The sequence below is a fragment of the Marmota flaviventris genome, chromosome 18 (assembly GCF_047511675.1).
Source record: "Marmota flaviventris isolate mMarFla1 chromosome 18, mMarFla1.hap1, whole genome shotgun sequence".
Taxonomy (NCBI): Eukaryota; Metazoa; Chordata; class Mammalia; order Rodentia; family Sciuridae; genus Marmota; species Marmota flaviventris.
In genome coordinates, this window is record NC_092515.1 from 45,197,419 (window position 1) to 45,213,859 (window position 16,441).

At 35.4% G+C, this 16,441-nt stretch overlaps 1 protein-coding gene across 1 annotated transcript in view; it reads right to left on the reverse strand.

The window, feature by feature from the left end:
* Terb1 (telomere repeat binding bouquet formation protein 1) overlaps positions 1-11,845 on the reverse strand; it is a 36,743-nt gene extending 24,898 nt beyond the window's left edge. The window contains exons 1-7 of the mRNA XM_027938981.3: positions 11,815-11,845; positions 5,915-6,025; positions 5,602-5,730; positions 4,392-4,523; positions 2,928-2,988; positions 2,724-2,839; positions 2,513-2,635 (exon numbers count right to left, since the gene is read on the reverse strand). Of these exons, the coding sequence (XP_027794782.1) occupies positions 2,513-2,635; positions 2,724-2,839; positions 2,928-2,988; positions 4,392-4,523; positions 5,602-5,730; positions 5,915-6,025; positions 11,815-11,845 (703 nt within the window). The remainder of the gene's footprint in view (positions 1-2,512; positions 2,636-2,723; positions 2,840-2,927; positions 2,989-4,391; positions 4,524-5,601; positions 5,731-5,914; positions 6,026-11,814) is intronic.
* Between the last annotated feature and the right edge of the window lie 4,596 nt (positions 11,846-16,441).

The following is a 16,441-nucleotide window of genomic DNA, read 5'->3' on the forward strand; positions in this document are numbered from 1 at the left end:
ATCACTGCCCCTCCTCTTGTGCTAGGGATTAAACCCAGGGCCTAATGTATGATAGGCAAGGGTTCTACTACTGAGTTAAACTTTGAACTCTCCAAAAGGATGCATTAAGTATAGACACAACCATGGGTGTATGTGTGTATGTACGTATACGTGCATAGCCAGGGTGTAGCTGGGGGAGCTATACCCCCAGCCCTTTTTAATCTTTAAGACGGGGTCTCACTAAATTGCCCAGGCTGGCCTAGAACTTGAGATCCTCCTGCCTCAACTTCCTAAATAGCTGAGATTACAGGCAAGTGCTGCTGTACTCAGAAAAAAATGAAGTATTTTTAAATGCTTAGATGAAAACTGGCTCTCTATTGCCACAAAGGTGCTTATTTATAGCCTAAGTAACAAAAATTCAAGCTTATATGCAGAGGAACATTCTGCTTTATACTTGTATGCTAAATATTTCAAATTTCCTCTAATTTATATTTGTTTTTGTTTTTACAAGCTACTGGGGATTGAACCCAGGGCTTCACACATGCTAGGCAAGTATTTCACCTCTGAGTACGTCATTAGCCCTAATTTATATTTCATACTAATTTTTTGAGAGTAATGAAGTCATATATTTATCAATCTTTTAAGCTGGCATTGAGAGAAAAAAGAAATGATAAGGTACCAAAGAAATAGGTTCCAATATTCAGAATTCTAGAAATATAGTCCTCTGAGTATTAAAACACCTGAATATAGACTGCATCAGCAATGTATAAAAGTTCTAATTGTTCCACATTTTCACCAATATTTAACATTGCCAATTTTTTTTTTTTTTACTTTTAGTCATGCTAGTGCATAGATAGTGGTAGTGCACATGGATTATAGATTTCTCTAAAGATTAATGATCAAGTATCTTTTCAAGTGCTTATTTAACATACAATTTTTTTTTAAGAAGCTACCTGTTCAAATCTTTTGCCACCCCCCCCCCCTTTTTTGTTACCTTTTATTTTGTGGTGCTAGAAATTGAATCCAGGGCCTTGCACAAGCTAAGCAAGGTTTCTATCACCTGCAACCTTTCTAAAATCACTATTAGTTCTAGTAGCTTTTTTGGATGTTCTATAGATAGTCATGTCATTTGTAAATAATAATAATAATAATAATAATAATAATAATAAAATCTTATTCCTTTTCCAGCTCTAGTCCTTTTCTTCATTTTCTTCTCTTGTTGTACTAGACAAGACATATGGTAAAAAGTGAAATGAAGCGAGAGTGACCGTCCTTATCTTTTCTTTTTCCCCAGTCTCACAGAGTAAGTATTAAAGTCTTTTACCATTATACATGTTAGCTGTAGTATTGTGGAGAGGCCCCTTATCACAACAAGGAAACTCCCTTCTATTCCTAGTTTACCAAGAGGATTTGTCATGAATGTATGTTGAATTATGGCAAATCTTTTCTATTGAGATTGTTCTATAGTTCTTTTTTTTTTTTTTCTGTGAATGCAGTAAATTTTCTGTTAAACCAATCTTGCACTCCTGGGACATGTGTCATTTGGTCATAATATATTATCCTTTCTCTTTATTCCTACATTTGATTCATTAACATCTTGTTAAGAATTTTCACACCTCTGTTCATAAGGCAGTCTGGCCTACAGTTTCCTTATAATGCTTTTTGGCAGTTTTGGTATGGGTATAATGTTGGCCTTACAGAATATTTTGGGAAGTGTTTCTTCCATTTCTATTTCTGGGAATAATTTATATACAATGTTTTGTTTTCTTGAAATGCTTGGTAGGCTTCACCAGTAAAATCATCAGGGTATGGATTTCCCTCTGTGTTAAGGTTTTAAACTACAAATTCTATTTCTTTCATAGACATAAGAATATTCAAGTTATCTATTTCTTTTGAGTGAACTTTGGTAGGTTGTATCTTTCAAAGAATTTGTCCAATTCATTTAAGTCATCAATTTTTTTGACATAAAGTTGTTCTACTATTCCTTTATTATTCTTTTAATATTTGTTATGGTCATGTGACCTCTCATACCACCACTGACAATTGGGGCCTTTAATTACCAGATATTTGGGGCTTTTCTAGATGTTGATTTTTATTCATTACTAATTTAATTCCATGTGGCCAAAAATACACATTTTCTGTTTTTAGATTTACCACCTAGTTGCTGTTTTATGAGGCTATGTGGTGAGATTCACACACACACACACACACAAAACAACACTTTTTGTCACCATCTTCTAAATATCCTCCCCCAAATATCTACTTTTTTAAAAAATATATTTTAATTGTTGATGTACCTTTATTTTTTAATTTATTTATATGTAGTGCTGAGGATCGAACTCAGTGCTTCACTGAGCCCCAGCCCCAGTCCCAAAATATCTACTTTTAAGACAGTTTTATCTTCAAAACTCTAAATGCTTCCAAAATGACCCATATTACTAGAATAAAATCAACTCAATTCTATTAACAATATTTTTGTTATGCTTTGAAACATGTTTCTTCAAGAATGACCTAGAGAATAATAAACACTTACTGTTATTTGCAAGAGTAAGTCCAATAAATGAGCAAATAGGGCGAATTATCTCAGGTTTCATGCAATTTGTTAGCCATTCATTAGCATGTGAAAAAAGTGAACAGCAAAACATTTGATTCTCATCTGAAAGAAGACAATCAGTTTTTATTTGACATTTGAAAAATACCAGTTTTCATTACTGTCTTTATATTTAAATATTTGAGATAATTACCATTTTGAGGATTGTTGACACAGACACACAGAGTACTACATACTGAAGACCATAACTGATAACTCTGGAAAACATTTTTATCTGACAAATTCAACTCATATTTTGAAAGAACTGTCCTGTTAGGTTAAAAAGAAAAGTAAATTAATATAAATAGGTTAAGGTCTTAAGCAATGAATAACGATAAAAAAAATTCTATTTGCTTACCTGAATAATTGTGACAGAACTGTAATACAACCTGTTTCTCTCACAAGTGTTTGTCCACTCTCTTAAAAAAAAAAAAAAAAGTCATGTATTACATAAATATGACTTTTTTGGGGGGAGGGATACTGGAGAGTGAATTCAGGGGCAATTAACCACTAAGCCACATCCCAGGCCCCTCCCCCCTTTTTTTGGGTGGTGCTGGGGATTGAACCCAGGGCCTTATGCATGCAAGGCAAGCACTCTACCAACTGAACTACATCCCCAGTCCCCCAGGCCCTTTTTAATTTTTTATTTTGAGACAAGGTATTTCTAACTTGCTTAGGGCCTTGCTAAGTTGCTGGGGTTGGCTTTGAACTTGCATCCTCCTGCCTCAGCCTCCTGAGTTGCTGGGATTACAGGCATGCATCACCATGTCTGGCTGAATATATCATTACAAAATATAACAGAATTATAGTAGATAAAAATTTATAACTAACATCATTATGGCAAAGACACTATTTATACTTAGAGATTGACAACATTCAAATTTCCTCTAAAAATCATAAAACACTGATTTTGCATCATGGTTCTCTGTTATAGTACTAAAATATGCTCCAAAGTAGAAAAAAATAAATTCAGTCTTTTATAAGTTTTACAAAAAAACAAAGATAAAATCTAGAAGTACTTTAAATGACCATAAAATGCTTGACAAATTGAAGAACTAAATAAAGCAATGTTAAAAAAAAAAAAATAACACTGAGGGGCTGGGGTTGTGGCTCAGTGGTAGAGGGCTCAAGTGCCTGGCAAGTGTGAGGCCCTGGGTTCAATCCTCAGCACCACATAAAAATGAATAAATAAAATAAAGGTATTGTGTCCATCTACAATTAAAAAAAAAGTAATAATAATAACACTGAACAATAGATGTATTAGAACATTCTACATTCTATTTGCAACTTTTCTATAAATCTAATATTATCCTAAAATAAAAACCATTGCTGGCTGATACAGTAAACTCTGTAACTAATTCGTCAATTCAGTTAAAAAAAAAATCAATCAATTAAATTCATTAAAGGCTATGCTTTTTCTTGTAAAAGTTATTATATCTTGAGCTGGGGTTGGGGTTGGGGTTGGGGCTCAGTGGTTGAGTGCTTGCCTAGCATGTGCAAGGCCCTGGGTTAGATCCTCAGCACCACATAAAAATAAATAAAATAAAGGTATTGTGTCCAACTACAACTAAAAAATAAATATATTTTTTAAAAAGTTATATCTCAAATGTTCAACAGTACAAATCACTTTCTATTTATGAAAATTAACATCAAATGATAAAATGTATTCTATTAATTCCTTTTTCTTTAAGCTAGTATTTCTCAGAAGTTAATGAGATTTAAAAAAGACACTGATATAAGGAGTAGAATAAAAAGATTAACAATGATTATTCCAATTTATTATTTAAAAGGTTTTTAAACATTCATAAAAGAATATACTTACTATTGTTTGAAACCAGACCCAAAATAACATATACAGACATTCTTTTCAAATTTGTGTTTGAATCATCATTAGATAAGAATAAAGTTAGGTCTTCAAATAATTCTGAAGTACACAAAGTTTGCTGACAGTAAACTGAAATATAAAATATAATTTTAATTTCAATTAATTAGTGAGAACTAGTTTTAAAGAATGCTGAACAAAATACAAAGCTGCCAAACTGTGAGAGGTTCTTCACCTGAACTCATTTGATACTTATTAGAAATACAACAAAATTCCTGACAAACTGATATATCATACTTAAGTATCACACTTTAGAACAGTAGTATCTTAACCAAAAGTGGGCTCTAGGCTCCAAACATGTATTAATATCCTTTACAGTTTTCAGTAAAAACCGAAATAAAAAATTGAATAAAATCAGACAAAAACTTAAGAGGATAAATAACTAAACAAACCAAGAAAAACAATTTAAGAAAATTCAGAAACTTGCTCTGGGGCTGGGGTTGTAGCTCAATGGTAGAGCACTTGCCTAGCACCTGTGAGGCACTGGGTTCAATCATCAGCACCACATAAAAATAAATAAATAAAATACAGCTATTGTATCTATCTACAACTAAAAATATTAAAAAAGAAGTAATGAAAAAAAAATCCTGCTCTGGAAAACAAAGGGACAAATTATATTTGTGTATTTTTGGAGACTTTTCTAGAAATCAAAGTCTTTCAAAAATAAAATAAAATAACTGACAGTGGTTATTTTTTTATAGACACTCATGCAATAAGTAGAATTTCACAAAAAAATAATAATTTGAACACAGTAATATAGTAGGCATTTTATTTAGTGCCCTATACCAACTACTATCCCCTTTCTCAGAGGCAAAGATTAGTTATCCCTGTATCCTCAATGCCTAGCACAAAACTTGGTCCTTAATATTTGTTGGTGACATATTTAGTTACTAGAAATATAAAAGTATAAATTTGGTTTGGTAAACTGATGGTTCACATTCAACCTTTTTTCAGGAACACAGCAGAAAAGTGTTTTTGCCAACATGAAGAGTTATACCCAAAGCATACAAGATGGTTGTGAACTATCTACATCTTTTGATTTAAATACCTGGATAAAGCTAATCAAACGTGTAAAACAGAAATTTAATTCTACAATTACTTTTTGGTAAAATATATCTTTAAAGATAATAAATAAAATTTTACATATTACCATTTTTTTCTGCAACTGCTCCTAATGTATATAAAGCTGCTTCTTTTACCATGCTATGCTCACTTGACTTTGCAAGATTTTTTACAAACATCAAACCACCAATTTCCCGAAAATAAACACCTGCATTACCTGTTGGGTATAAACAAAACAAAATAGAAATGATATTTATTTCCATTATTCTGTTGAGAATTTAAAAAACATTTGAAGAAAGTAATATAACATACAGAGTAAGAGTAGAAGAGAAAAAACATGCATATTTGATATCACAGTACTATGTAACTAGAATCAGATAAAATTCATTATAATATCTTACTGTTTTGTTGACAAATTGAATGAATAGTGACCAAAGCTTCTTTTTGTGAAAATGGATTGTCCATTTGATACTTTAGACATTCCAATAATAAGTTCAGGTCAGTCTTCATTTCTAAAAAAGAAAAATTTGATTAATTTGAACTAAATTTTTCTTTCAAAGACTAATGATTCAATTGCATTTTCCCATTACATATCTTTGGAATGTTTAACTTTTGACGTACGTGTGTGTGTGTGTGTGTGTGTGTGTGTGTGTGTGTATGGTGCTAGGGACTAAACCCAGGCTCCACTCAAGCTTGGCAAGAGTTCTATCAACTGAAGCGAAATCCTCAGCCCTAGAATGTTTGATTTTTAAAATAAGCATTTATTACTTTTATAAGCTAACAAACAAAAAATGTATAAAAAGAAAGACATTGTTTAAGTAAAAGCACTTAAAATGAACTTCTTCTAGTTCTTTGGTTTTACCCTAACATGGTATACAGAAATAGAATGTACAAATATTGTTCTCTTCAAGTAAAGCTACAGTGGTTTAAAAATCTGCCATTTAGAAATGAACAGAATGAAAATGAAAACATATAAACATTTGTAGGATGCTACTGAAGCAGTATTTATTTATTTATTTATTTATTTAAGAGAGAGAGAGAGAGAGAGAGAGAGAGATAGTTTTCAGCAGACACAACATCTTTGTTTTGTATGTGGTGCTGAGGATTGAACCCGGGCGGCACGCATGCCAGGCGAGCACGCTACCACTTGAGCCACATCTCCAGCCCCTGAAGCAGTATTTATAAGGAAATTTATAGCATCTATAGATTTACCTATATATTTATATTATCTATAAATTAGTAATTTATAAATACCTATGTTATAAAAGAAGGGTCTTAAATCAGAAACCTCAGCTTTCACCTTAAAAAACTAGAAAAACCCAAAGTAATCAAGAAAAGGAAATTATAAAATGAAAGGAGAAATGAGTAAAGTAGAAAACCAATAGAGAGGGTCCTTTGAGAAGAACAATAAGATAAATTTCTAGCCAGACTAATTAGGAAAAAGAGTACAGACTCAAATTACCACTATCAAGAATGAAAGAACCAGGGCTAGGATTGTGGCTCACCAGTAGAGTGCTTGCCTAGCATATGCAAGGCCCTGGGTTCGATCCTCAGCACCACATGAAAATACATAAATAAAATAAAGGCATTGTGTCCAACCACAACTAAAAGATATTTAAAAAAAGAATGAAAGACCCAAGATAGGTGCCCTTCAACAGATGAATAGCTAAAGAAAATGTAATATAAATACACAATGGAATATTACTCAGACATAAAGAAGAATGAAATTATGGCATTTGCCAGTATTGGGTAAACTGGAAACATGCTGAGTGAAATAAGCCAGTCCCAAAAAACCACATGCCAAATGTTCTCTTTGATTTGTGGATGCTAACACACAATAAAGTAGGTGGAGGAAAGAATAGAAGTTCATTGAATTAGATAAAGAAGAATGAAGGGAAGGGCAGGAGGATGGGAAGAGGAAAAACAATAGAATGAATCAGACATAACTTTCTTATGTTTATATATGAATACATGATAGTGAAACTCCACATCACCTACAACCACTAGAATGAGATCCTAATTAGAATAAGTTATACTCCATGTGTGTATAATATGTCAAAATATACTCTACTGTCATGTAAAAAAAAGAACAAATTCAAAAAATAAATTTTGTTGAACCAAAAAAAAAAGAATGAAAGAGATGGCTTTACCATAGATTCTATAGATATTCCAAAGATAATAAGGGAGTAGAGAGTATTATGTTTAACTTCATATCTATACAGTCCATGACTTAGATGAAATACACAAATTGCTTAAAAAGTGAAATACACAAATTGCTTAAAAGATATAAAATCACCAAAACTCACTCAAGAGAAAACAGATAACCTGAATAGGCCTACATCTATGAAAGCTGAAATCATAGTTTAAAACCTTTTCATAAAGAAAACACCAGGTTCAGATGGTTTCATTTGTAAATTCCACCAAACATTTAAGGAAGAAATAATACCAATTCTATACAAGCTTTTTCAAAAGTTTGAGAGAAGGAATACTTCTCAATTTATTCTTTGAAACTGGCATTACCCTTATACCAAAATTAAAACCACTAGAAAGAGAACTACAGCCCAATATCCCTCATGAGCATATATGCAAAAAGTCTAAACAATTTTAGCAAACTAAATCCAGAATGACCAAGTGGGCTTATCCCAGATGGAGGGTTGATTTAAGATTTGAAAAAAAAGATCAAACAATATAATATAATAAAAACCTTTTGGTCATCTCAATAGATGTATAATAACATTTGATAAAATCCAACATTCATTTTTGATTAAAAAAAACTGTCAGCAATCTTGGAAAAGAAGGGAACTTCTTCAACCCTGGCAGTTATGAATTCAAAATGAAACAAAACCCTAGCATCATACTTAACAGGGAATACTATCTAAGGCCAAGAACAAGACAGATTTGTTTAGTTTTAGCATCATACTAGAGTCTAGCTAGTGCCATCAGTTAAGAAAAAAAGAAATAAAAGGTGTATCTCCCAAAAAAGGAGATGTAGCCAGGCATGGTGGCATACAATCCCAGTGACTATGGAGTCTGAGACAGGAAGATTACAAAGTTGGAGGCCAACCTCAGCAACTTAGCAAGGCCCTAATAAACTGAGTGACAACCTCTTACAAAATAAAAAATAAAAATGGCTGGGGATGTAGCTCAGTGTTAAAGTATGCCTGGGTTCAATTACAAGTACCAATAAATAAATAATTAAACAAACAAACAAACATACATACTTAAAAAAAGCAGATATATGTCCATACAAATCTCATGGCACCATTATATGGAATAGCCAAAAAAAAAAAAAAACAGATCAACTAGAATATCTATCAGCAGATGAATGGATAAACAACTCATGGTATAACCACACAATGGAATTAACTACTGTTAACATGAAATAAGGATGAACCTCAAAATAATTATGCTGAGAGAAAAAACACATTATATGATTCCATGTATTGAAAAAGCACAAACTCATATAAAGTAACAGAAAACAGACTGGTGGTTGCTTGGGAAAAGAGAGCCTAAGAAGGGACATAGGGAGGGATTACTAAAGCTCATTGGAGGATATATTCACCATCTTGAATATGCTGATGTTTGCATGGTTATACATGTGTCAAAACTAATCAATGTGTACACTTTGTTATAACTAAACAGCAAATAATACTATAGTCCTTAAACAATTTCTTCTCTTTAAGGATTTAAATACAATTATATATAGGCTCTGGCATAATTCCTGAATTAACATTCAAAGTTCTGAAAGATATAGAATGAAGGGAGGACATAAAAATACAGAGAAACACACTAAAAATTAACTAATTTCTATTATCAATCAATATTTAGTCTTCCTCTTGAAAGAAATCCAGCTGGCAATTTGTTTCAATGGAATAATTTGTCACGTAGTTTGTTAGTGAAAAAACCATAGCACAAGCTGGGTGGGCTGGCACATGCCTATAATCCAGTAATTTAGGAGGTTGAGACAATAGGACTGAAAGCTTAGAGCATCCTGGGCAACTTGTCTCAAAATAAAATATAAAAAGGGCTGTGAGTGTAGCTCAGTGGAAAAGTCCCTAGTGCCATCAAAGAAAAACATAGTACAAAGTCTATCACCAAGTTTTCTTTTAGGAATGGAAAGTATTTAGTGATCATTTTATATATTAACAAAAACTACACGATGGTAAGTTTTTATGGATATCAATAAGTTACATCAACAACGTGTTGATGGGACACGTGAATTTCAATTCTAGACACAAGGTGGGGTGCGAGAAACAACTTCCTTATGTACTCCTCCACTCTCTTTCATACTTCCATCTCATTTTAAAATCTCCTATCATACGCCTTCCCTTCCCAGTAAAAGCAACTGGGAAGGGAAGTCCCAGTTGACTGGGACTTGATAGATATATAATGACATCTATATCTATCATATTTCATTTTGGATTTATCTTCTCTAGGCTGAGCAACCAAGTTCCTTCAATAATTCCTGAAGAAAACAAGCAAACAAAAACTGAAGCGCATATAATACCAAAAGCAGAAGTAATAAAAGAAAATTTGATTAAAAATGGAAAACTTTTGAGCTTCAAAAGATACCATCCAGAATGTGAACAGATAATCCAGTCTGGAAGAAGAGACCTCCCAATCAGATACCCAATAAAAGGCGTATGTTCAGAATACATAGAGAACTCTTAAAAATTCAATAACAAAAAGGCAATTTAAAAGTGTGTGAAGGATTTGAAAATACATTTCTCCAAATATAAGTTAATAATAAGTAAGAAGAAAGACACCCAACATTGTTAACTATTAGGGAAATGCAAACCAAAATCACAATTAGATACAATTCACAATGTTAATAAATGAATGAACAATGGGAACTGATGGATAAATACCCTTCACCCTTTAGCTGGGATGAGTTAGGCACACAACTCGTAGAATTTCCTAGTGGAGTTTTGCTCCAGAACCCATGATAATGTACTCTTCTGTCTGCCTTCCCTTTTCTATCTCATTTTGCAGCCAGTGTTTCCTGAGATTCTTTTTGCAAAAAAAGTACTTACACTCAAATCCTTGTCTAAAAGGTCTACTTCTGGGGGCAACCAAGTTAAGTCATAAAATGAAAGAGTGAGATATGGAACTGAGGTTGGAGGGTTGACAAATGAAGTTTGATAAGTAGTCTGAGAAAGGCATTGCCAACAATTAACTCCTATTTCTCCATATTGTTTAATTTCTTTTTTTCTGGAATCTCCATTCTCTCTTCAAAAATTCTTTGTCTCTACGACCTGGTAAGACTTCCTTGACAAGCTTGGCACTGTGGTACAAGTCTATAATCCCACTTGCTTGGGAGGGTGAGTCAGGAGGATCCCTTGAGTCCAGAAGTTTGAGGCCTGTCTAGGCAATACAGTATAACACACACACACACACACACACACACACACACACACACACAAAGGAGTTTGGGGAGTACAGCTCAGCGGTATAGCATTTACCTAGCAAATACAAGGTCCTGGTTTCTATCCCCCCCGACACTAACAAAAAAAAAAAAAAAAAAAGAGAGAGACTCCCTTCACATTTTAACCTCCAACTACTACTATATATCTTAAGTTTTTAAAAAGAATAAGCTATTCAATACTGTCTTCACATCTTCATTTCCCACACAGACCTAAATATACTCCACTCTAATATATATATTCTAAATATACTGAACTTTATCAAATGTATTGTTAATAAAACTAACAACATCCTAAATTCAAAATCCAGGGGATAATTCAGTTCTCATCTGTGACATCTGACACTAATGATCTTAAGCAATCTTTTTCATGAAGCATTCTCCTAAGACTGATTTTCAAGACATCAAATTCTTGACTCTTTCTTTCCCCCTTTCTGAAATGTCTCTCTTTTTTTGAGGGTCCTTTTCTTAAGCTAAAACCATGGGATAGCATGCATTAGGGAATGTTATTCCCCATACTTTATTATTATTATTTCCTCTGTGGTTAACCCCCTCCATGTCTAGGGATTCTGTTTCCATCTTTCCAAGAATAATACTGACATCTACACCTCCAGGCATACTTTAACAGTGGTCCTCTCAGGTTCCCACTGTTATATACTTTTATATACTATCATTAAATCAACTATCACTCGGCATTCAGAACATTATTCTCCATTGTCAGTTTCCTGAAGGCAGGAATAATGTGAGAACCAGAGAAGGTGCTCAATATTTCTGTAAATTGCTGAATGACTCATTTCCTGGATCCAGTCAGATAATCTGAAGTATATCCCACAAATATATTATAGAACCGACTGCAGATATGATTCATGAATTTCTCACCTTGTATTTTCTTTGTATCCTCACTTTCCATGTTTGTCTGTATTCTTTTTCCTTATATTACATCTGTAAGGTAGAGGAATTTTCTCAATTTAAATCCATTTTAAAGAATGCCAGAAATATAAATGTAAAGGAAGTAGGCAAAAACAGTTTTCCTGAAGCCAGAAAACCAGGGATTTAATCTTCAATTTAATAGATGTATGATACTGGGCACATTGCTTAAATTCTCTGAGATTCAGTTTCCTTACCTATAAAATAGGACTGATATTTCTACTGTATGGAGTTGTTACTAGAATTAAATTTGAAAACATACATAAACACATCTAGTGTTCTGAAGCACCATAGGCACCCAACAAATTTTATTAAACAAATGACTGACTGATTAAACCTAACTAGTCCTTCTTGGGTCCTATTTCCTTATTTTCTTTCCTGTAAATCTCCATCCCAATTTCAGTTGAAAATCCTTCCAGGAATCAGAGGTTTAAAACACAGATCCAGGATACTCTCTTTAGATCTCCATTTTTCTTCACAAGCTAAGTTTAATAATATAAAACATTTTTTTTCGTGGCTGGGGTTGTGGCTCAGGAGTGGAGTCCTTGCCTCCCACATGTGAGGCACTGGGTTCGAGCCTCAGCACCACATAAAAATAAACAAACAAAATAAAGGTATTGTGTCCATCTGCAACTAAAAATATATATTTTTTTAAAAAAACCATTTTTTCACTGGAAATGATGGCACACGCCTGTAATCCCAGGGACTCAGGAGGCTGAGAAAGGAGGATCACAAGTTCAAGGACAGCCTCAGCAATTTATCGAGGCCCTAAGCAACTTAGCAAGACACTGACTCAAAATTAAAAAAAAAAAAAAAAAAGAGGGGCAATGCCGGGGATGTGGCTCAGTGGTTAAGTACTCCTGGGTTCAGTGCCTGGAAATAAGAAAAGAAAAAATACTAAACATTTTTCCAACAACACATGTATTTTCAGCGTGGTATTCTACCACTATGCTCAAATTTTGTATATATCATTTGTTAGAAGAATTTATTTAATTAATTTATTTATTTTGGAACTAGGGATCAAACCTAGGGCTATTTTACCATGAGCTACATCCCAGGTCTGACCGTCTATCTATCTATCTATCTATCTAGACAGGATCTCGATAAGTTGCTGAGGCTGGCCTCAAGCTTTCAATCCTCCTGCCTCAGGCTCTAAAGTCACTGGGATTACAGGTGTGTACCCAGGAAGAAGTTTTAAAATAATTAGCAACTCTGATATGGCATTTTACATGTTCTACTTTAGAATGCTAAATTAATTATTTCAAAAACAGAGTTCAATTAATTTAAAACAACAAATCAGGACTTATGGAATTCAAGTTCTTGTTTACTCCAATATGTTGTCAAAGAAAGATACCCAATAATCCTTTTTATTTTTCATTCTTACTCTCAAAATGAAAATAAAATTCCTAAGCAAAAAAAAAAAGTTTAAAAAATAACAAATGTGAGAATCTTTTATAAACTAGTGTAAAATTTATACTAGTTTTGCTATTTCTAACTTCTTATCACATTAAAAAAGAAATGGTGTATGTTCAGCAGTACAGTGCTTGCCCAGCATGTGAGAGGCACTGGATTTGATCCTCAACAACACATCTAAATAAATAAATAAACAAATGTGTCCATCTACAACTAAAAAAAAGAAATGATTATTACACTAGTACATCTTCAGGATGAGACATTGACATTTACTAGAAAATTCTAATAGCTAGGAAAAACACTTAAGTTACAAAGTTAACAAGAACAAAAAACACTTACAAATTATGGTATAAAAGGCAAAATAAGATTGAATAAACAGACAGAAATATATTAACAGTTGTCTTAGGGTGGTTCTATTGTATTTTATTCTACTATTTCCTATTTTTCTACTTATTTATAATATAATGGCTTATAATATTCAGTACATATCTACTGTAGGCCAGGCTCTAGGTTCTTTACACTACATTAATATTATATTATTAGTCTTTGCAAAAATTTTTATGAAGGCGCCATATTGATGAAGATAGATGACAAAAGGTTAAATGATTTGCCCAAGTTCAAACAGCTAGGGGTTGGAATGGGAATCAAGAAGATCTGAAGCCCGTAGATTTTATCCTTTATTAGACTGACTCATATAGATTTTTTACCATTGAGCAAACTGGCTAACATTTGGAAAAAAGATTTTAAAAACTGTTATAAATGGACAACTGTATCATATAATGGTGTTTTTATTTTGTGGGGGAGCTTAAGAACTATCTCCTCATTTTAATTAGTCTAACCTACGGCCCCCTCTCTCACACTCCCCCCGCCCACGTTATTGAATCCAGGGTGATCTACCACGGAGTTACACCCATGCCCAGCCCCTTTCACTTAACTTACAAAATGTTAGATCAAAAACTTTTTTGGAACTTACATATTATCCCAAATTATCAGAAAAGAAAAATGACATTTTTTCCGCGCATAAAGCTGGCAGAGAGGGCTGAAAATCCTGCCACTAATTGCCATCATTAACAGTGGCTGCTTAGCTTTGACTCACACCTGGCGGAAAACGATCTCTTAATGGAGAGGCTAGGAGGAGGGCAAACATGCAACATGAAACAGGAATTTTCTGATAGAACAGTTCAAATGGTTTGTGAAATAACAATCGTTCAGGTCCCAGGAAACGCGCTTAGGGATCAATTGGCTCCACAATATTAACGGTAGATGGTTGCACGACCCCTCGCCGCCTCACCCAGCTAACACCGGGAATCTTTTCAGAAGGGGATCCTAACCACCCTGCTTCCTCAAATGCCATTCAATGATACCGCGGCCTGGCTCACCTGAGGAGCCGAGGGCTCCTTCTGAAGAGCACAGGCGGTCCCCGGGGTTCTTCTCCACCAGGCTCCTGGTGGAGAGCAGGCGCAGTCAGAGGGCGGCCTAGCCGAGCACCCAGCCCACCTACCGCCGGCGCCGCTAAGGCCTCGGGCACGCGGCCTCGCCTACGCGGCCTCGCCCTGGGTCTGAGCCGCTATCTCACCAGCCACTACCACCTGGGAGGCACCTGGCGCTGCGCGTGACAGACGCCTAACTAAGGGAAACAAGGCAGGGATCTCTCCCACCAGGAGCTGCGGGGGCTGCAGAAGGGTCTGAGTGCCTGCTCTGGAAGGCGCCGCCTCAGCTCAACGCCTCGCGGTGGGCCGGTAAGTAAAGACCCTCGGGGGAGTGTAGCATCCCAGGCACACTGAGGGCAGAACTGGGCAGCCAGTCTTCCACAGGAGGTAATGGACGGGACCCCAGGCTGGAATAAAACGACCCCAACGCGTGGGAACGCAGTCCGCGGGCTTTACCCTCAGTTTGAAGAGCGTAGGATGCCTTGAGCTCTCCTAAGCGCTGCCTTGACTGAGTTTCCCGCTCAAGGTCCAGATTCACTTCCGCTGGTGGGACTTCCGGCAGGAACGCCTATCCTCACGCGGAGCCTTGCCTCCCCTAGTCCCTGACGTTCTTAAGAACAGGAGGAACCAATGTGTGGTCATCAAGATTTTGGATGGAGGAAAATCACAATTGGGGGGATGTCCTGTCCCCTAATCTCACCGCCTCCAGGTTTTATGGTTTCCTTTATCCGGAAGGGCGTTTGCCCCAGAAAAGAGTGGGCTTGGATTGACGAGGCCGGGGCCATCGCTGGGTTCGCACGCAAGTATTGCGCATGCACAGGCCTCAACCCAGCTCTTCCCAGCTTGCCCCACAGCCTGTGTTATGCGTTTATTTCCCTGGTGCTGGAGTTTTTTTGTTTGTTTGTTTCCATGGAGGGATAGTCCTGCCACACAGCCGCCCAGTCGGGCCTCAGCCTCAGTTCAGGCCTGGTGTACTTCCCTCCGTCTAGACCAAAAGATCAGGACTCTTGGGTCTCCAATTAGAGTTAAGGCCTTGACTTATCTAATGGTCCTGCTCCATGCCTCTACAATAAAATCCACATCATGGGAGCGTCGGGGAGGGAAGTGAGTTACTGTGAAGGGTCAGTGCCTGCTGCTACGGCTGTGGGAAAGGCAACCCATAAGATGAAGAACAGCCAGCAAGGGCATGACCCATTAGGATCCAAGAAAAACGAACCCCACCCCACCCCCCACCCCGCACCTCATCAAACACTTCTTGCTTAGGGACACTGGCCTCAGAAACTAATTTGCAGGCAGTTTGGGGGCCTTGAGATATTGAATCATATCACCCTTCAGCTGTAAGTCGGAAACTCGGCCTTGCTCTCCCTTCTGTAATTTCAGTTCACCGTTAGGTCCATCTAAACGACTCCCATTCTCAACTGTAGTATTCTTCAAAATGAAATTTAAGATTTTTACACATTGCATTTTAGTCACAGAATATTGTTTGAAGAACACCTTTTTTTTTTTTTTTTTTTTTTTACAAAAGTTTGCTTTGTAGTCTTACATGTGGTTACCTTTCATAATTATTCCATGGTTCTTAAAGTGTTGAATTCAGGATTCCATGTGTGTCATTTAGATCAAGCTTATTAATTGTGTTGTTCAAATAATCTATATTCTGACATGTGTCATCTGCTAGGATTATCATTTACTGAAAGAGATGTGATACTTTTTAAATATGATTGTGAATTTTGTTGATT